The sequence below is a fragment of the Megalobrama amblycephala genome, linkage group LG19 (genome assembly GCF_018812025.1).
Source record: "Megalobrama amblycephala isolate DHTTF-2021 linkage group LG19, ASM1881202v1, whole genome shotgun sequence".
NCBI classification, from domain to species: Eukaryota; Metazoa; Chordata; class Actinopteri; order Cypriniformes; family Xenocyprididae; genus Megalobrama; species Megalobrama amblycephala.
In genome coordinates, this window is record NC_063062.1 from 38290844 (window position 1) to 38312475 (window position 21632).

The 21632-nt window shown below is 35.4% G+C and overlaps 1 protein-coding gene across 2 annotated transcripts; it reads left to right on the forward strand.

The window, feature by feature from the left end:
• LOC125254016 lies at positions 1 to 17712 on the forward strand. Of its 2 annotated transcripts, XM_048168371.1 has the most exons (7): positions 1 to 663; positions 9838 to 10167; positions 11151 to 11285; positions 13773 to 13934; positions 16328 to 16663; positions 16829 to 16952; positions 17198 to 17712. In XM_048168371.1, exons 1-6 carry the CDS (start codon positions 618 to 620, stop codon positions 16933 to 16935), a joined length of 1116 nt encoding a protein of 371 aa, XP_048024328.1. In that variant the 5' UTR covers positions 1 to 617; the 3' UTR covers positions 16936 to 16952; positions 17198 to 17712. The 2 variants fall into 2 exon arrangements, with proteins under 2 accessions (XP_048024328.1, XP_048024329.1); XM_048168372.1 differs by lacking the exons at positions 11151 to 11285; positions 13773 to 13934 and having other exon boundaries at positions 358 to 663.
• The last annotated feature ends 3920 nt before the right edge of the window (positions 17713 to 21632 follow it).

Sequence of the window (21632 nt, forward strand, 5' to 3'; positions counted from 1 at the left end):
TTCGAACTGAACATGTTCGCTCCCTTCGGAATGGAATCTCAGTTAAGATGGCGAAATACCGTGTGAAGTCCACTTCGCAGTCCACTTACGGTCGAATGGAACGCACCTGAGTCTCGCCTCTTGTGTTCTATACTCCTTGGTGTGGGTTTAGTGTGCATTAAGGGCACTGCACTTGGGCATTTTTAAGACATGGACAGTCTTGCGCACTTACTTCCTGTCGCGTGCACGCGCTTTCAAGTGGCCAAGACCACAAGTGTGGGTATTTGGACAGGGCAAACTGTCCGTCTTGCCTGCACTTTTTTCACTCCCTTCACTGTAGCCACAAACTCTCGCCTATATTCCAGGCGAGGCGCGGCGCATCTCAAACGAGCCTATTCTGCACAGGCTAACCCTGGAACATTACATATTTCGAACGAGAACATTGTTTCTCTTTGAAAATGCTTGGCCTTTTAACCAAAGTTTAGGTTTACTGTGGGACACTTAGAAATTGAATGACGTAACAACCGCTTTCCCAGAAGTCACGTGACTTGGTGGGTTTGCTACGAGCCCTGAGTCAGGACCAGTACCACTGATCACTGCTGTCATTCAGTTCAGATTCAGTCAGAAGCGATATCAGTATGAGAAACCATTCTTTCCTCGTGTTGGTTTTACTACTCGTGGTCGGTAAGTTATATTTATTCAATTATTTGTTGCATTTTTCTTTTTATTTCATTACTTTCGGTTTCAGTATAAACCGGAAAATGAGCTCTTGCTGTTATCTGATATATATATATATATATATATATATATATATATATATATATATATATATATATATATATCTTAATGGTTAATTAAAATTGGTAACGATTATTGCCTTTCTACAAATAGACATTGTGATAAATCAGACTGTGAATAATAACAGATGGCAGCACCATCATATGTGCACTAGGGGTAAGTTGTTTGTGCATGTGTATGTTTATATTGCAAACAATATAAGGAGCTTGACGACCTTCAATAGTCACTACAGCGAGGTGTACTTACATATTTTTCGTGAAAACTGATAACACAGAGGCACCGGTTAGCGATCTTTTTTTGTTTTTACAAATGCCTCACCCGGAAGCTTATTGATAGCTGCACCCCTTTCAGGGCTTCAAAACCACATTTCTGCGTTCTGGTCAAAGACTTTGGTTCGGAAGTTGTCGAGGCCCTCCTCTATTATTTATGCTGACTTGGGCCAACATACTGAAATGCTATTTAAACTTATTCTCCTCCTTCTTCTGAGACTAACATTTCTGAAAAATTCAGCCCTGGCACTGTAGCAACACCAGCCCACATTACCGCACCCACACAGGCACACTCATGGACACGCACGTGCATTACCAGGTGAAAAAAGTGCACTTCCATAATGTACTTAAAGTGCTCTTTTTTTCACACACTAATTTGGTACTTAATAAACTTCTTTAGTACTTCTTAAGATAATCTTAAGAACATCTAAGTAGGGCTGGGCGATATATCGCATGCGATTGTCACGCGCATTTCGTCAGTAAAGCCAGGTCCCTGATTAACGCTAAATCGCCATTACCTGCTTTCAAATGGAGCGGCATTTAATAGAGGGTATGCACGTGACGTCACCGTCGACCGTTAGGACTGCGGTCACGCCCACTGAGTGGCAAGAGACTGAGTGGCAGCATTGGTTTACAGTGTGAATGCCGCGAAAAACATACAAAACACATCCAAAACGGAAAAAAACTTTGTGATTGACTGTACAACTAGCTTTGACACAAAACCTGAGGTATATTTTTACAGACTGCTGAAAGTTACAGAAAAAAGAAGCAAATGGATCACTGCAATTCACAGAAACAGCTGGACTCCAGGCAGAGAAACATGTTTTGCAGTTATCATTTTGTGTCAAAATGTTGGATTTTGGGGTAAAATCATACCGTATATATTGTATTGTTATATATCGTGTTGACAACTCATCAATTTAATATTTACCATCTTATATTCTGCATAATTTGGTGTTTTTAAATAAACACTGACAAAAACTATACATGTTTTAGAGCTAGACGATATGACGAAATATATAACATTGATATAAGCAATTTAGACCTACCTATATTGTATTTATATAAAGCGTTCACAGGCAGATTTGCTTTATGTGTTAACCCGGCGTCGAAATCAGCCACATATAAATGTCAGGAAACACGACTCCTGGCTGCATGTCAATATCCATGGATTAGGTTTCTTTGACATGTCATAAGGAACACTTTCGAGCCCAACCTTTAGTGTAATCGTTTGTTTTACTCGCGTTTTCGCAGTTTCCTCTATTAAATCCAGTCATGCAGCAGCTTCTTTTGCCACTCAGTCCAGCTGAGGGAGCGCGTTCTTGCGGGAAAGTGACGTCGATGCATACCATCTATAGACAGAGCCGTAGATCACTGACAAGCTATGCAATATCGCGTTCATTATCGAAGGCGATTCATCTGCGATAATGAACGCGATATTGCGTAGCTTGTCAGTGAACTATGGTTCTGTCTATTAAATGCCGCTCCATTTGAAAGCAGGTGATGGCGATTTAGCGGTAATCAGGGAACCGGCTTTACTGACGAAATGCACGTGACAATCGCATGCGATATATCCCCCAGCCCTACATCTAAGCATACTCAACCTCTAAGTGCTATTTCAAGACACCATGAATATGTATTTAGTTGCCACTTGCAGTACACTTGAACCCATACAGATATAGTATGTCAAAGCACATTTTTGTTCATATTCATAGTGTCTCAAAATAGCACAGTTGAGTATACTTTAAGATTATCTTAAAAAGTACTAAAAAAGTTTTTTGGTAACACTTTAGAATACTGATCCTCCATTAATGAATAAATACACAGGAACAAATGAGTAATGCATTATTAACACTTTAGTAACTACTATTAACTAACAAGAAACTCTGATTAATGAATTAGTAAGTAATAGTGCTCAGTTGAAGGTGGTAGTTCACTATTAGCTAATCAGTAACTACTGTTTCTTTCATACCTCTGTCTGAGAACTACTAAGAACTACTATATACAGGTTCATAATTTATGTGAATAATACATAATGTATAATTAATTCTAAAGTAAAGGTCTTGGTAACCCACTAGTAATGACTTACCAAATCCTTCCGAAGGAATTACTAATTATTTGGATCAGTGTTCTAAAGTGAAAAACATGATAACTCTCTAGTAACTACTGAAGTCTTTGTAAACTTTTGATGTTTTTGTATGTTTTTGTACAGTAATTCCTTATGATATGTTTGGTAACACTTTAGTAATTACTAGTGGGTTACCATGATCTTCACTTTAGAATACTGATCCAAATAATAAGTAGTTACTTTAGAGTTATAGTAACTCTTGAGTTATTACTATCCAATACTTTACAAAAACATCAAAAGTTTACAATGACTTCAGTAGTTACTAGAGAGTTATCATGCTTTCACTTTAGAATACTGATCCAAATAATTAGTAATTCCTTCTTAAGTATTTGGTAATACTTCAGTCATTACTAGTGGGTTACCAAGGCCTTTACTCTAGAATTAATGATACATTATTCATTATTCACATTAATTACGAACATGTATATAGTAGTTCTTAGTAGTTCTCTGGGAGGAATGAAAAAACAGTAGTTACTGATAATAGTGAACTACTACCTTCAACTGAGCACAATTACTTACCAATTCATTCATCAGAGTTTATTGTTAGTTAATAGTAGTTACTAGAGAGTTAATAATGCATTACTCATTTGTTCCTGTGTAGTTATTCATTAAAGAAGGATCAGTATTCTAAAGTGTTACCAAATGAGGAAAGAGACAAGGAAAATAATAAGAATAAATAAATAAAAGTAGCCACCCCCCACCCTAAAACCCCCTCAGGAGGATTAGAAAATATCAACACTCTTTGTATACAATTATACTAATAAGATGCATATATAAAAAAGAGAGAAGAAAAAAAAGAGAAAAAAAAAAGAAGAAAAGGAAAAACAAGTGTAATCAACTATACAAATAGTATGTGAAGATGATAAAGTATAAATTGGAAATAGTATAAAGAAACTTATACATACAGTTATGCATCCAAAACAATGCACACATATACCGGTTTAAAAAATCCATGGATGCACACCCAAGATTTATATAATTAGTCGGAATCTAGTGAGGACATTGAGTCATAAAGATTTAGAATAGGGTTTATTAAGTTTTATAAAATTTATCAGTTGAGCCCCGAGAAGTATATTTCAATTTTTCAAGAGAAAGGAATGACATCAGATCCTTTAACCAAGAGGAGGTTGGGGGTGGGGTTGGGCACTTCCAATGCAACAAGATGCACCTTCTAGCTATAAGAGAAGCAAAGGCAATAACCTCTGCTTTCTGCCTTGTGATAGATGACAAGTGAGACACACCGAAAATGGCAACTATAAGACATGGGGATAAAGAAACATGCAAAGCCGTAGACATGAAGTCAAAAAAAGAAGCCCAAAATGAGGCCAGTTTTGGGCAGCTAAAGAATGTATGAGTGTGATCAGCGGGAGAGAAGGAGCATCTGGTACAAGAGTCTTCTGTTTGTGGGAACAATTTATGAAGTCTAGCTTTGGTCAAATGAATTCGATGCAAGACTTTTAGCTGAATGAGACTTAGTCGAGCACATACAGTGGTAGAGTTAACTCTAGCAAGGGCCTCAGACCATAGCTCTTGCGATAACTTGATTTGCAACTCATTCTCCCAAGTTATCTTCAAGCAGTTAAGAGAGGATGTACTAGATGAAAGTAACATGGCATGGATAGAGGATTATACGACTACCACCTGTAGAAGCTGACAATTTCTCAAGCAGAGATTTTTCTGGTAATAGAGGGAAACTGGGGAAGTTGGTTTTAGCAAAATTACGGAGTTGAAAATACCTAAACAAACCTGAAGAGTGTAAGTTAAATTTTGAAAAAAGATTTGTAAATGTAGCAAAAAAATTATCAATAAAAAGATCTGAAAAACAAACAATGCTTTATCTCGCCATCTTTTAAAGGTGTGATCAATACCTGGTGGCAAAAACAAGTGATTATTGCAAATAGGACTTCAAACAGATAGTGACTCCAAACGAAAATGTTGTCGGAATTGTTTCCAAATTTTTAATGTCGATAACACAATGGGATTTTTAGTATAACTAGAGGGACGCACAGACAAAGGAGCAAAGACTAGTGCAGGGAGGGAAGAAGAAAGGCAAGAAGTAGCTTCTAGAGTACACCAGTTGACCTCCAGCACGTTACACCATAGGAAAATCTTAAAAATATTAGCAGACCAGTAATAAAAAAGAAAATTTGGCAGGGCTAGACCTCCGTCACATTTGTTTCGCTGAAGGATAGATCTATTAACCTTAGAAATCTTACCTGCCCAAATGAATGAAGAGATGATTTTATCTAAGCATTTAAAAAAAGATTTAGGTAGAAAAAGAGGGAGAGACTGAAAAAGAAATAAAAATCGTGGCAAAACATTCATTTTAACTGCACTGAGAATTTCTTATAAAAATCTAAGGGGAAGCCATCAGGCCCTGGAGCCTTGTTACACTGCATGAGACCAATGCAAGTGGTGATTTCATCTAATCTGAGAGGTTTGTCTAATGTGTCCTGTGTTAATATATTAATAGTGGGTATATTTAAATTATGTAGGAAAGACTCCATTAAGGATGCATCAGAGGGAGGTTGAGAAGTATAAAGACTGGAATAAAAGGAGAAAAATACAGAGTTAATTTTTTAACGTTTCAACTTAAGATCGGGTTTGGGATCGCTGGAATACTGGCTATCCACCTCTAAAATTGAACGGATAAGCTCATGTTGTCGAGTTTTCCTAATCTTAGCTAAGTGAGCACTAAAAGAAATAGAAGCTACTTTTTTTCACCTGGGTTGCTATATGTTTTTGACGTGTTAGACTATATTGCAAGTAGCCTACAGCAGTCTGTTTACCCTAAATAGGGGCACCACTAGCAATTTTGGGCCCTGTGAAACAATATAAGGCTAAACATACAAGTCAACCTAGCTATCCAAAATCTTTGTCTGCATTGCAATTTGATAATAATAACCTATTACTCTTGCTATTGGTTTTGACTACTAGGTATCTGTCATGATCATGAGTTGGAGTGCCCCGTTTAGCCACCTGAGGGCACTCCAACATGAACTTTTGTCACTTGTCTGAACTACAATTCCCATACTCACTCCTGGACTCATTATCCCAGTCATTGCACTCAGCTGTTTTGTGTTTCATCATTAGTGTCTGTCTATTTATACTCAGTTGTTTCTGTCCTTGGTGGTGGTTTGTTGTATTGTGATGTGCACTTTTGTATCTCTGGCTTTTTGTTTTGTGGACTGTTTTCTGGACTTTGACCCCTGCCTGTTTTGGATGTACGATTGTGGATTGCCCAATAAATGCTGCAACTGGATCCCAACATCTTGTTCTTGTGTGCACCGTGACAGTATCAGTATTTAGTCAGAGACCTCCCATGGCTGTAGCACTAGCAGATGATTTATTATGCAAATACAGTATAATAGAAAAATACAGTACAGTAATCAAATATTCATAATCATACATTCTTATACCAAAAACCAATTGTTTAGTCAAAAATTCAAGAAGGTCCATATTTTAAAGCTCTTTCTAACTTGTACTCAGCCTTAAAATAACATAGTTCTTGTAATTGTTAACTATAGCATTTGTTACAATAAGGACATAATTACAGGTAAGACCATTTTTTCTTTCTTTCTTTTTATAGCATTTATTATGAAAAAAGCAACACAGTTTAGAAACTATAGCTACAACATGCCACAGTTGTAATATAAATCTTTAGTGAAAAATATATTCCCTTAACAGATTATCTATTATAAATTCTACAACTAGTCAAAATGTATACAGTAGAACATAATAAATACAATAGAACGTGATAAATTCTAGTAAATGTGGTCTTCATGAGTTTAAAAAGCTTGCAGGATGATGTTTTCCCATCTTGTCATCAGTCATTTTAATGGCTGTTGTAGATCATGTTAGACTTTCTCTGTAGCGTTTTACTATCCTCAATAGAATCCAAATGGGTTGCACATTTTATAATCAGCGTTGCATAGGAAAGGCTCGTGCAAATCTTAACACTTTTGGAGCGCGCTGGTGAACACGCTCACAGTGATTTGCCACTCATGCAAAATTAAACAATTGGGCTTCAGTCATATTGCTCAGACAATTGATCCGTTCAGGTCGTACAGCTTATAAAAGCTCCAAACGTGCGATGTATACAATTAATTAATAGTCTGATTCTATGTTTCGGTGAGTGGGCGCTCAGAGCTCTGGGGGCCCCAAAAAGGCATGGGCCCTTAGAATTGTCCTAACTTTTCCCCCCTTAGCAGCGCCCCTGACCCTAAATCCCTGTAAATTGTCCTGTAAATTCTTCTTCTTCTTTTTTTTTTTAACATAAACTGAGAAAGCCAAAAGGCTCTTTTCTATTTGTTCAGACTGTACTATTCAGCTGAAAGTTATGACAGCACCTTAAAATAGTGTTTTATCAATAGTGTTTTATATAGAGTTTTATCAAGATCTTTTTCCACGGGGCAGTGGTATAAACATAGCCATTATATTAAAAGGGGCCTATTATGCCCCATTTTACAAGATGTAAAATAAGTCTCTGATGTCCCCAGAGTGTGTGTGTGAGCTTTTAGCTCAAAATACCCCCAGATACATTTTTATAGCATGTTAAAATTTGATTCTCCGGTGTCAGGAGTCAGTCAGGACGCACTATAATGTCAGAAACTGCGAATATATGCTGCATGGAGACAGAACAGGTATAGTTTAGTTCAATTACGGTTATAACTTATATTGTCTTCTTGTTTTTATCCACTATATTAGTACAGGCCCGTTGTACCGTCCGAATGATGGCCAAAACTATACAGATGAGTTTTATGATGTTTTTTGTCCTTCACACAAAAGATGACGCATCCGTTTTCACTTTAGAAAATCACTGTAAGAGCTTAATAAAACACAGTGCATGTGTGCATTAAAATATTATCCATAAACTCTCTCTCTTTCCCTTGTATTATTATCACCAACATACATAGCGAAGAACACAGAAAGACTCGTTAAAACTAACAGTAAACAAATATATAAAGACCTTATGCCTTTCGGGTGGTGCTTAATAAATTGGTAAACTTTATATCTGTAAATCTGTACTCTGATGAACTGTAATAAAGTGCTCTCACCTTCATTACTGCCGTATCCAGTATCACTCTGGAGACTGTAAGCTGGATCACGAACAGTTTTTACTTGTATATCCTTGAGCATAGGTGCTGATCCCGTGGGTGCTCCAGACCCTGAGAAAAATACAAGATATTCTCCATTGATTTTAACCAATAAAAAAATCGATTGGAGCTTTCAGACACGATCTTTTTATAGTTTATTTAAGTACGATATGTTAATGCAAAACGTTGAGAGCACATCCAAGTGATGCGCATTCACAAATGGCTCTGCTCTCGATCAGATACATGCGCGCGCTCAAACTCTCCTTGCATCAGATATCAACAAGAGCATGACTCGCAACAACACTCGTGAAAAGAATGTGCTTTTGGGTCGAAATTGGCATCTTGCTGCACGGATATAATGCAAATGAAACATCCAGTTGACGTTGATTTGAGTTAAATAAGAAGGGAACTAGCGCTGAAACGTGTTGTTTTTGAAATCATGCGTTGTGGCTTGTGTAGTCTTCAGACATGCGCGTCAATCTATCGCTTAACTCTTCTTTCCAGGGAAATCACTAACAAAATGTCCCTGCTCTTGATATACAAACATTAATGAACTTCTTTGAACTTTATGAGGGAAAAAAATAAATGAGGGCAGATTCGAACCTCTGATAATTAGAGCAAGGCTGGACCTCTGACTCTATTAACAAAAATACTACCATGAGACCATTAGGGAACACGAAAACTGATTGCGGATTTATCTATAATATGGATGTAAAATATATAATATGGATGTAAAACATAAATCGGCGCCTATGTCCTTGAGTAGCACATTTTTAGCACAGTCTCTGTTTTGTATTGTCCCTTTGTATTGATATTCGTTCACTAAGCAGTCCGGTGTGAAATGATTCGCGCAGACATAAATGAATTTCGGCAGAACTGAGGGAGCTTTTTCCTGGAAAACCAAGTTAATCCACCTCGTCTTCAGCAGCTCAGATTTAGGGACTAAATGGAGAGAGCTATGTGGATTAATCCATCCAGCTACAGAACACCTAAAACACTTGGGAGAGATTCCGATCAGTGCAGCAATGGCGGACTCGCTGTGAACTCGCTCAGGGCGGTTCTATGTTAAAACGGCAGTGTCTGTCAACATTCGTGGGCGGGGCCTATGGCTAATGTGATGTCACACTGCCAGGGATCTGGAAAAGGCTTGTTCTGAGACACTGCTTATGATTTATGGGGATTAAAAAAAAGGAGTGGGTGGATTTTTATCACTATAGGGTGGTTGTGTACACACACTGCCGACACACATTTATATCCAAACACCATGCAAAAGTGAATTTTGCATAATAGGTCCCCTTTAAGACTGCATCTTAAGAACTAGTATGACCAACTAGCAGTTAGTTAGGGTTAATCAGCTTTACTTTTCAGTATCAAATTAGACCAAGCTACGGATTTATGTAACTGACTTTAAAAAGTTGTGAACAGTCTTGAAGGTTGATTTGGTGACTAAATAACAGTTTATGCAGCTGACCCTACTATTCTGCACTGCATTGTGGGATCCTGAATAATTGCCTAAATCTTATATATATAATTTATGTTTAGAAACTGTTTCATTTTTGTTCCTCAGGTGTGTTTGGTGTTGATACAGATGGAGTAAAGTCAGTGTCAGTGATGGAGGGAGATTCTGTCACTCTACTCACTGGTCTTACTGAAATACAGACAGACGAGGTGCTGCGGTGGACGATTCAAGATGACACTATCATAGCAGAGACTGATGGAGAAGACAAAGCAATTTCAGTACCTGGGAATGAAGAAAGTTTCCAAGGCAGATTGAAGTTGGATCCGAAGACTGGATCTCTGACCATCACAAACATCAAAACCAGAGATTCTGGAGTTTATAAACTAAAGATCAGTGGCAAAAAATTGGCTGAAAGTGAATTCAGTGTTACTGTACGTGGTGAGTAACTCATATTGATCATTGTCTGGATTGAGTGTCTGTGAAGATGAATTATGATTATAATACACAACTCAAATAACAGTTCATTTATTTAATAAACTAAATGGATGAGCAGCAATTGATAAAGATGTAATAATGTTAGTATGTTAAGAAACATGAAGAAAAGATGTTCAGAGCAACATGTGAGATATTTGTAAAGGAAATAATATTATCATAGGAATTGTTATCCTGGATCTTTAAAAGAGTTGCATATGCAATTATTTTCCCAAATAGTGATCATAGAATATAGTTTTCTGACAAAATATTTCATTATCATCTAGAATCGAAAGAATTTCTTTACAGTATAAAAGTTTTACAACAATTCTTGGAGGACTCAAAGTCAAAGTGAAATGTCATTCACAATCCAATATTACTTCCATAATGTGACTAATATATCAAAGTGAAACAGGATATTCTTTGAGAAAATATGTAGAAATTGATTTAAATGTCAGGTTTACAGATTACATTATAATTTATCCAAATATGACATTTGTCCAATAACAGAATCATATTCTCACCATTAACTAACTGTAATTGTACAGAGGGAGAATGAAAGATTTTATGATGTGTAATATTATATGATATATTAAACATTATAGCAAACATTATATTCAGGAACTGGAAAAAAGACTAAATATACTTTTGATTTTCTTACTTTTGTAAACAGATGATATTTTTTGTACATTTTACAGCACTACAGAAGAATGCACACTATTTTGTGAAAATGTGATTTTTTTTTTTTTTGTCAAATTATTGAAATATTAACATGAAAATCTTCAAAAGTTTCTTTTCACATTGAGTCACAGATTTTCATGGCTCCAGACATTTTCCCTAATAGCACATGTAGATTTAAAAGTGATAATTGTGTTAAAAGTGTGAAATAGGAAAATCACTTGCAGCATTATAAGCTTAATCTTTTTGAAACGTTCCTGTTTGTTCCTCAGGTGTGTTTGGTGTTACAGATGGAGTAAAATCAGTGTCAGTGATGCTGGGAGATTCTGTCACTCTACACACTGATCTTACTGAAATACAGACAAATTATCAGATACTGTGGAGGTTTGGAGGCGACATCATTCCTCGCTTAACCTGTTAACAGTCGCCCCCACTAGTTGAGGTCAAACCCAACCCTGACATGCGTGAACTAAAACAGTCACAGTTCATGAACCCTCTGGACTACAGGCATAAATGAGGGCTCTTTAGAAAGATAAGAGATGTGAGTTTGATATTCAAGTATCAGAATTTATTCTGTTATTATAGAAAAACAGTAAGCGAAGCTTAAATATTCTGGGAAATTATTTAATATTTAATTTGCATAAAAGATATTGAGAAATATATATATGAAACTGTGCCAGACGAACATGAAAAGCAATGAATTTAAGGTCACAAGTCTGAGGAAGTTATAATTGAAATCTGAAGATGGAGCCACTAAGATGGAGTTTGTGTAAGCAATTGTCTTAGTGAAATTACATATAATAATGGCACTTGGAGAATCCAAAAAAGGGCCTTTAGTAACTAATATGAGGTGAACCACAATATAGCACTGTTTACAACTGAAAACAGTTGATTAAGCTGCATTTTATGGACACAAAAGCAGTCATGTTTGTCCATTATAAGCTCACTTTGTCTCAAAGCATAGTGGCACATCACAAGTTTTAAACAATATTTAAGTTATAAAATATATCTGGTGGCCATAACTGTCATTTATTCCTTCTCTTACGTTCTCATGTTCCATTTGAAATTCTGACAAATATGTTCCAATCTGGGCCTCCAGACTATTTCATCATCCAAATTTCACACATAGCATGACAAGACAACTGCCCCCACTCGGTCTCCACCACTTGCTTTTATATCTGTTTCTTCTGCTCACATCTCTATACTTTACTTTCATATTCTTCAGTATGCTGCTGTCAATATTCTGCTGCCTTTAGTTGGTACACATTTACATAGGGCTGCACAGTTATTCATCGCGATTAATAATTGTGCAGCCCTACCTTTACACCTGTGCCCTCTTATTCCTACACACTATGCCCCCACTGATATACTTTCCCCAACAGACTGCAAACATTTACATCATTGCCTGTGTACAAACATATAGTTCAACGAAGGACATAGGCCTTCTGCTATGTGCTAAATTATGATTGTGGCTCAATATATTACAGAATAAGGCATGTAGTACAGTACAGCACATTTATCACTACCATATGTAGCTTTCTCAGTTACTTTTCTAGCAACTATTTACGCACTTATAACAAACTCATTCAGGTCTGGCTCTTTTCTGTTATAGAAAAACTGCCTTTCACCATCCAGTCAATTCTGATGTTTCAGATTCCTGCCATTTTTTTTTATCTTATTGAATTGCCTGTTTCACTTAGTAATATTTTACAATATGGAAGTAAATACATTTTGAAATCCACTTAATTTTAACAGATTTTAACAGTTTAATGTTATGTGTATTTGTAATCCTGCGAGACCTTGTTAAAGTAATGGGTGTTTTCGAAATCAAAATACTATCCTGTGTCCCAGTTTTATGCAGAGCCGAAAATAAATAAGCTGTTTGTAGGGTGAGTTCCCAAAAAGTTTAGCACTGTTTGTGTGGCACTATCAATCATTGATCTGTTTGTTTGAGCATACAGAGCAGTTCGGCATGTAGTAACACTGGCTGAAGTGAGTTTGGGGCGGGATTACATCTTTGGGAAAACCAGAGGGAAGACAGTCATTGTCAGACAAGGAGAGTTGTCTTCAAAAACATGTTTGATTACAGTCATTATTTTTGTAATATTCTATTCACATAAACTATTCAATACATCTTCAGTTACAATAGAAATATTAAAATACCTATATGCATATTTGAAATTTGACAATGCTGATTGTAGAATAAAAATAATCCATATAATCTCTGTAATCATGTATTCGTTGGCTGCATTTTTCATCCATCAGACCATTATTAGCAATTACACACTGACTATGTGCACTGAATATTATAGGTAGGGCATATTTGGACATCACAAGAGCTGGTGGCGCTGTTAGAATGTTTTGAATGTCTGACCAATCAGCACTGTGACACTGGAGGTGGGTTTATTCTGAAGGTAAAAGAGTCAAGCAAAAATGATAAAATAACGATGTGCTAATGACAACATCGGAGTGCATCAATTACTGGACAATTGACAAGAATTTAAATTCTGTCTGACGATATATTAGATAAACTGAGCGGAATTAATCAATGTTCCTGTTAAATAACCACTTTTTGGACTAAAAGTCTTAACTGGTTTTATTCTCTGTATTATTACAGTTAAAACTACACCAGTGTTTGTATAATAGCATTTGTCATCCATACTGGACAGAAACTTTTCAGACCTCCCCTTTTTGATGTTGCGAGTATTGTTGCAAACTCTTGATAAAAATTAAAATTATGTAATTGCTGTGACATTGTGATTGTAAATAGTGAAACTTGAGACTCTCTAATGACATTTTGCTTGTTAACATTAATTATGGTTTTATGGTAAAATTATGCAGTAAATATAAGCAAAAAAACTTCAGAACCAGCAGTGGTCTGGAGCAAGTTATAGGATTAAACAGCGCTGATTACAAATGGAGTAACATCGATCTGAACAGCAAAAATGGAGACCTCAACATCAGAAACATCCAGAATGATCAGGCTGGAGTTTATGAATTGGAGATCAATAATGGCAGTGTGATCTTACACAGAAAATTACGTATTACTTTTAGCGGTGAGTAGCACAAACTTTCTATGAATGCTATAAGATTTTGGCAGTCTCATGATGATGATGTGAACAGGTAAACTGACACTAAATAAACAGAATTACTAATGTAATATTACATTAAATAAAAACTAGGTCTTGTGAGGGTACTGAAGGTGATTAATGAGTTGATGAAAAGCTAATTATTGCATAATACAAGGTCAAATTAAAAATATAGCAATACAGATACAATCAAAATACAGCAATTATCGAGGTTCAATCACGTTAAGGCCTTTAAGCACATGCGGAAAAAGATATTATGTTTTATTTAGCAAGCAAGTAACTTAGATCATGGAAAAGACAATTTACAGCCAATGCAGGTTATTTACCATAGGAAGTATATGGGTTTTAAAGCTTTTTAACAGTTATAGCACCACCTATGGTCTGATCTCAATAAAAGTTTGCATGCTTGTTAAGAAACATGTCATGTGCTCACCTATTTCACCTATTTTTGTGAAGTTTTGAGTTTTCGTTTAGGATTTATAGGCTTTTAAGTATTTTGCCATGACCCTTTTGTAAATGACCCTGTTATAGCGACCCAAATGGTAAAGTAAAATTTTTTTTTTTTTATAATTATTGATCTTGAGAGTCCACAGAACTGTACTGCACTGGTTTTGTTCTGATCAGGCAAAAAAAATAGTAGGTTTTTTACTTAATTGTGAATATTTAATGAACGATTTGATTGACAGCAGTGGTTCTTGAGGCAAAGTTGTTCAGCATGAGGATATCTAACAAATGATATAAATATTGTGTGTATGTGTGAAACACCACGAGATTACAGAGGCGTAAAACTAGTTAGCACCAACTAGTGGCTGATTTCTTTCAGAATTCTTACAGGCCTCTAGGACCATGAGCCGAACACGCCCACTGAGTTTCATTCTGATCTGCCTCCATTAACCTTGTAGGTGCTCAAATTTCGACCATGTTTTTTGAGATATGCCAATTTCCTCATAGACAGTCATGGCTCCTTGGACCAAGACATACCAGTGCATACCAATTTTCAAACCAACAATCAATCGGACTAAAGGTTGCGTAGTTATATCTGTTTTCTTTTTTATTTCATGTTATAGCACCACCAAGTGCAATTTTTTTTCTACTGTGACCACAGATTGAGCCGAGTTTGGTGAAAATATAAAATATGGCTATAACATTCAGGAGTTATAGCCATTTTAGCAAAAGTGGCCCCCAACATTTAGAATGTTTTGACGCCACTTAGCGACCGTGAATCAAAATTTCAACTTTTTTGATAATTTTGGATATTTAGTCTCCAGAGAACATTTCTGCACTTGTTTGGTTCTGATTGAAATCAGAGATATACATTTTGAGCCAAGGATTCCAACAGTATAAGGCACTTGAGTCTACAACATATGGTCTAGGAGTTATGAGCAGTTTCAGGTGTTTGATCGCTGTAGCGCCACCTATTGGCTAATCGGGGTCATACTCTGTCAACCTCTCACCGAACTGAGACCTATCATCTCTAAGCCTTAAGGTTTGGTCTGCACGATCAGTTTTACGGCGGAAGAAAAATAAAAATTCTTACAATTACAGCAATTTCTACTTACAGTTTCAGCACTACGTGTTTGAACCCCTAATAAACTATTTTAAAATTAAAACAACCAAAATAAAACATGCTAAAAATGTGAGATTTTTTTTGTTTTCCTGCATGTGACCATCAACCAACATCAGTGAACATGCAGATGTGTGTCAAATTGTTGAAATGTTAACTTCAATTTCAGAGGCATTTAAAGAACTTTTGAGAGCCTTTTCACAGGTGGACCTTTTTTTTTTCTTCTTTCTTTTCCTTGAAAATTTGTCTTTCTGGGAACTTTTATGAGAATTCATCATTCTGGTTTGTGAAGCACCTCCTTGAGGAAGAATATCTTATCACAGTATCAGTCAGGGGCGTTTAGGGTTGGAAGAGAGAAGCCATATCACACAGAGCCAGAGATTGAGTGCTTATTTGTAAAGTAGATGCATTTTTACTGTTTTGTGTATAACTTTTTCTCACATATTTTTATGTCTTTCTAATTATCTTTGGTGCTTGTCTGTCATGAGAGTATTTTAGCACACATCACTGCAGGTTATCATTTCTAATCGACGTGATCACTGGTTATAGTTTCTGAACAGAACTTGCTCATCTTTATTCTCTTAAGCAGTAACTCTGATCAGTTTAAATCATGTTTATAGATGTTTGTAAATCCTTCTATTCTCTCCCTTCTATATCTACATATATATATATATATATATATATATATATATATATATATATATATGTTTACTGCAATTACTATAAAACAATATTATAGAAATTTAAATAACTACGTCTTTTTCTTTTTTTCAAACTGTTCATGATTGTATTCCAGGTGTGTTTAGTGATGATGGAGTGAAGAAAATGTCAGCGAGTAAGGATGAATCTGTTACTCTACAGACTAGAATTATTTATAAACCAGAAGACGATGTGATCGAGTGGACATTTGGATCTCAAGACACTGCTTTAGCAAAAACTGACAGACAGAATGATAAAATAATAATAATTTATAATGAAGATGATGTGAGATTTAAAGACAGACTGGAACTGAAAACCCAATCTGGAGATCTCACAGTCAATTACTTCAACACTGAAGTCTCAGGACTTTATAAAGTGAAGATCATCAAGAAAACATATACATTACAGAAGACGTTCGATGTTGGTCTCAAAGGTGAGTGCTTCAAGTCTTTAGATGTGTGCTCTGTGAACAATGTTATGGTGAAATAATTTGGAAAAGAAACATCTGTTAAGATCAGATCTTCACTCAGGTTATACAGAGCTGATGTTTATAGTGTTTGAGACACACTCACACTAATGTCTGTCTTTATTGTCACAGATTCACAGGAGCGTTCAGGTTCTACAGGTACAGGTGTGTCAGTGAAATGTGGAGCCAGTGTTGTTCTGGCCTGTGCTGCAGCTGTTCTTTTGCTGCAAGGAGTATAGACAATCAAGACAAATGTGTAAGTATCACATCACTTATCACACATTGTTTTTGTTTCCACAAGCCGTAATTAACAGTGTTTCTGAGAATCCTTACAAATATTCTCTGTGCAACACACTGGCTTTTATTCAGATGTTAATGTTGTGACACTTAAATGTAATTTTTACACTCAAGCAGGACTAGCAGGATAAAATTCAGCATGTTAATGTTAATTTAATGTCAATTCTCCTTTTTTAATTTTTTTTCTTCTATATTTTCTCACAGATGCTAATTCTGGTCAAGAAACTGTCAGCATGCTTTGAAAACTCCCAACAGCAGTATCTTGTTGTCACAACAACTCAATACATACTAACAGTGTTTGAAGTTAACCCATGTGTGCTTTTGACATGTGAAAGTGATAAGTGAGAATATCATTTGATTTGGCATAATTAGAAAAATGTGCTTTCATTTATTATGAAGTTGTTGTAACACTTAAAACACGTAAAACAGTACGTGAAAAGAGTATTATGTCTGAAATTTCAGTATTCAAAAAGAAACACCCAAATAATACAGTATAAATGCGGCCATAAGTGCTTCTCTGCTGCCATCTAGTGGTAATCTCATGTCTTTTTTTTCCCCTAGAAGTGTTATTTTTCCTTAATCTTTAAAGGTTCCCTAGAACATGTTTTTACAAGATGTAATATAAGTCTAAGGTGTCCCCTGAATGTGTCTGTGAAGTTTCAGCTCAAAATACCCCATAGATTTTTTTTAATAAATTTTTTTAACTGCCTATTTTGGGGCATCATTATAAACGCGCCGATTTATGCTGCGGCCCCTTTAAATCCCGTGGTCCACGCCCACAGAGCTCGCGCTTGCCTTGAACAGTGCCTAAACAAAGTTCACACAGCTAATATAACCCTCAAAATGGATCTTTACAAAGTGTTCGTCATGCATGCGTCGGATTATGTGAGTATTGTATTTATTTGGGTGTTTACATTTGATATTGAATGAGTTTGAGGCTATGCTGCGTGGGTAACGGCTAATGCTACACTGTTGGAGAGATTTATAAAGAATGAAGTTGTTTATGAATTATACAGACTGCAAGTGTTTAATAATGAAAATAACGACGACTCTCTTGTCTCCGTGAATACAGTAAGAAACGATGGTAACTTTAACCACATTTAACAGTACATTAGCAACATGCTAACGAAACATTTAGAAAGACAATTTACAAATATCACTAAAAATATCATGCTATCATGGATTATGTCAGTTATTATTGCTCCATCTGCCATTTTTCACTGTTGTCCTTGCTTGCTTACCTAGTCTGATGATTCACCTGTGCACAGATCCAGACGTTAATACTGGCTGCCCTTGTCTAATGCCTTTCATAATGTTGGGAACATGGGCTGGCATATGCAAATATTGGGGGCGTACATATTAATGATCCTGACTGTTACGTAACAGTCAGTGTTATGTTGAGATTCGCCTGTTCTTCAGAGGTCTTTTAAACAAATGAGATTTATATAAGAAGGAGGAAACAATGGAGTTTGAGACTCACTGTATGTCATTTCCATGTACTGAACTCTTGTTATTTAACTATGCCAAGATAAATTAAATTTTTCATTCGAGGGCACCTTTAAACTTTCAGTAGTCATCTACATTGATATTGATCAGATTTTGTTCCTGTATTAAGAGTCAAGACTGATTTAGTGTAATTTAGCATGTGTGCTCTGTATGAAGACTTGATAATTGTTACTTTTACCGAATTTAGCAGAAATAATCTCATGCTAAACTTAACATGTGAATACTTTGTTCTTGTTGTTTTTTATTTGATACTCTTGCACTGTTACTTTCCACATTTTATATTCTTCAGTTGTTGTAAAACCTGCTGAAGCTCAAAAGGAATAAACAGACATTTTCTGGAGATTAATCAATAGATGCTGATTATGAGTCTAATTAAACTATGATCTTGTGTTTGTGTATAATGGAGAAGTTTCTCTCTCTTATATTCTTGGCACATTTATTCTGAAATTTTAGTATGAGAGAATGTCTGGTTGCGTCCAAAACCGCATACTTCCCTACTATATAGTAGGAAAAAAGCAGTAGGTGAGTGAATAAGTATGTCCGAATCCCTAGTATTCATAAAAGTAGGCGAGAATTACCTGGTGGCACACTAATTCTCGCGAGATTGACGTGTGTATACTTGCCCACGCAATAAATACCCAATAATAAAGTGATTATTCATTGTATTTACCCAGTTAATCTGGTTATAAAAAGATTTAAGAAAGATATTGATTTGAAATGTCTGTTTTGTAATCTGTATGATGAGACTATTTATCATCTCTTTTTGAGTGTATTTGCACTAAATTGTTCTGGTGTGATTTTGAGGTCTTTTTAGGCAATCTCTGGAATTGACAGTAATCTGGAGGACAAAAATATTTTATTTTTTATGATAAGCCGTTAGAAAAGAAAATTTGTTTTGTTATTAATTTGTTTATTATTTTAGGGAAATATCATATTCATAAATGTCGTTGGACAAAAAATACACCTAGTTTAATACAGTTTAAATTTGAGCTTTGTCATTATCTTAAATCATTGGAGGGTGTAAGAAACACCAAAGCAAAAAAGACTATAGACTGTTGTAAGGCCTTGAAATTATATCCTTTTTAAGAATATTTGTTTTTATTTTGTTATGAGAGAGATATGCATTTGATTTCAATACCCCTGTGGATATAGTTATTTATCCTTGTATTATCTGTCTTAAATTTATTATTTTTTCATTTTTTTTTTGTACTATTGTTATTTTGTTTTGCAATGTATGTTTTTACTTAATTTCTTGCTGTTGTTATTTTTTGTTACTGAATAAAGCATTTTAAAAAAGAAGACTGCAGCTCATGAAAAAAATAAAAATAAAGTGTAAATGCCATAAGTCTTTCTGTGCCGCCATCTAGTGGTAATTTCATGTCCTTTTTTAAATTTTTGTTTGCCTAGAAGTATTAGTTTTCCTTAATCTTTTAGTTTTACAAATCATCACATTAAAATAGGATCACATTTAGAGGTTTTAAGTGCTGGAAAAAGTGTGAATCTCTCTAAAAAGTCCTTGAAAAATGCTTGAATTTCACTCAAAAGTTTGCATGAACCCTGAAATTAATGAATGTAAAAGCATTCGAGTATTTCTGCCACAATACCACAGTTAGTAAGCATTACTGCATTAAAGGAACACTACACTCTTTTTTGAAAATAGGCTCATATTCCAGCTCTCCTAGAGTTAAGCGCTGTTCAGTTCAAATGAGTAGCGCAGTTTCATTTCACTTTCGTTTGATGTTTCTCATATGTAACAGAAATGGCAGCTCTGATCAGTTGTGCAATGTGTTGCTCGCACCAGTGTGACCTCTGACAAAATTTAGTCACTCTGGCAGAAAAAAAGGTCAGAATGCAACCATTTATTCAGTCTGGAGCCCTGAAATTAATTACTTTTATTACAGTAACATACTGACCCAACACTGTTAGTGACACATTCAACTAATGAACTGTTCTTGTTTGCAGAAATGTTTGACAAAAAAACAAGAACACACACACAGGATACTGAACAACTATTTTTTTTTTTGTCTTGTTGAATAAAAACCTCAGTTTGCCCCATCGCCCAGTTTGTTTGTGGGCAGCCAACGAAGGCCATAGGCTGGAATTATGCAGATTTTTTACAAACCTGCACAGTAAAGATTCACTTTAATTACTGGCTACTAAGTTCAGGCACTTCAGAATGTTTTTAACTTTATTTATCTTTGCTTTGATCTTTGAAACTTTGCAGTAATTTTACATTAATAAACAGCTGTATTACACACTGTATGACAGATAATATCTGAAAAAGTATAAAAATATGTATTTTTATAAAATAGTGTTTTATTTATATAAAAAAAGAATTGGAAAAACATGATTTTTAAACTGTTTATTTAAATCAATTTTGAAATGTATCCAAATAAAACAATAATAGAGTAAATTGATAAATCATTTTAAATTGCCTTTTAAAAAAAAAGCATTTGCACTTGCTTTACTTTTGTCAAACAGGAAGCAGAGCTCTGAAACTGTCCAACTATACTTTATACCAGTGTTGTAGCACTTCAACTGAAGAAGAAGACCAGATTTGGACTCAAGTCTGTCTCAAGTGTGAGTCCAAGGCTATTTTCAGGAGCACTTGGACATAAAAAAATATAGTCTTGGACTCTGGCTTAAGTCAGAGTTCAGTCCTGAGTACTACAGCACTACTTTATACCTTGAATGTTGTGAACTACATAACATGACAGGCAAAAAGAGCTTATATGTAAAGAGGGATTGTAGATGCTTTTACTAGCTGATCCAACAAAGAGGGATGTTGGTCATTCAACAACTGAACCCCTTTAACAGGCAGTACAAACTCAACTATCTGAAGACTAACTCTCCTCATGCATAGTTTGTAGAGAGCAAGCTATAAAAATAACAATTGACAAATGAAAATTAACAACTAATTTATGGTTTTCAGTTTTATGTTCATTTTTGTCACCTTAGTGTAATGAGATAAATTTTAATTTTAGAGTTTTGAAGGCAAATGTTTTCAAATTTGCAGAACTATCTTTGGCTTTTAGTATTACAGGAAACAGAAACAGAAGTGTTTATTTCAGCAGAGACACCCTGAGCCCTGATACATACTATTTTTAGAGTTACTTTTGAGTGAAGTGTCAAG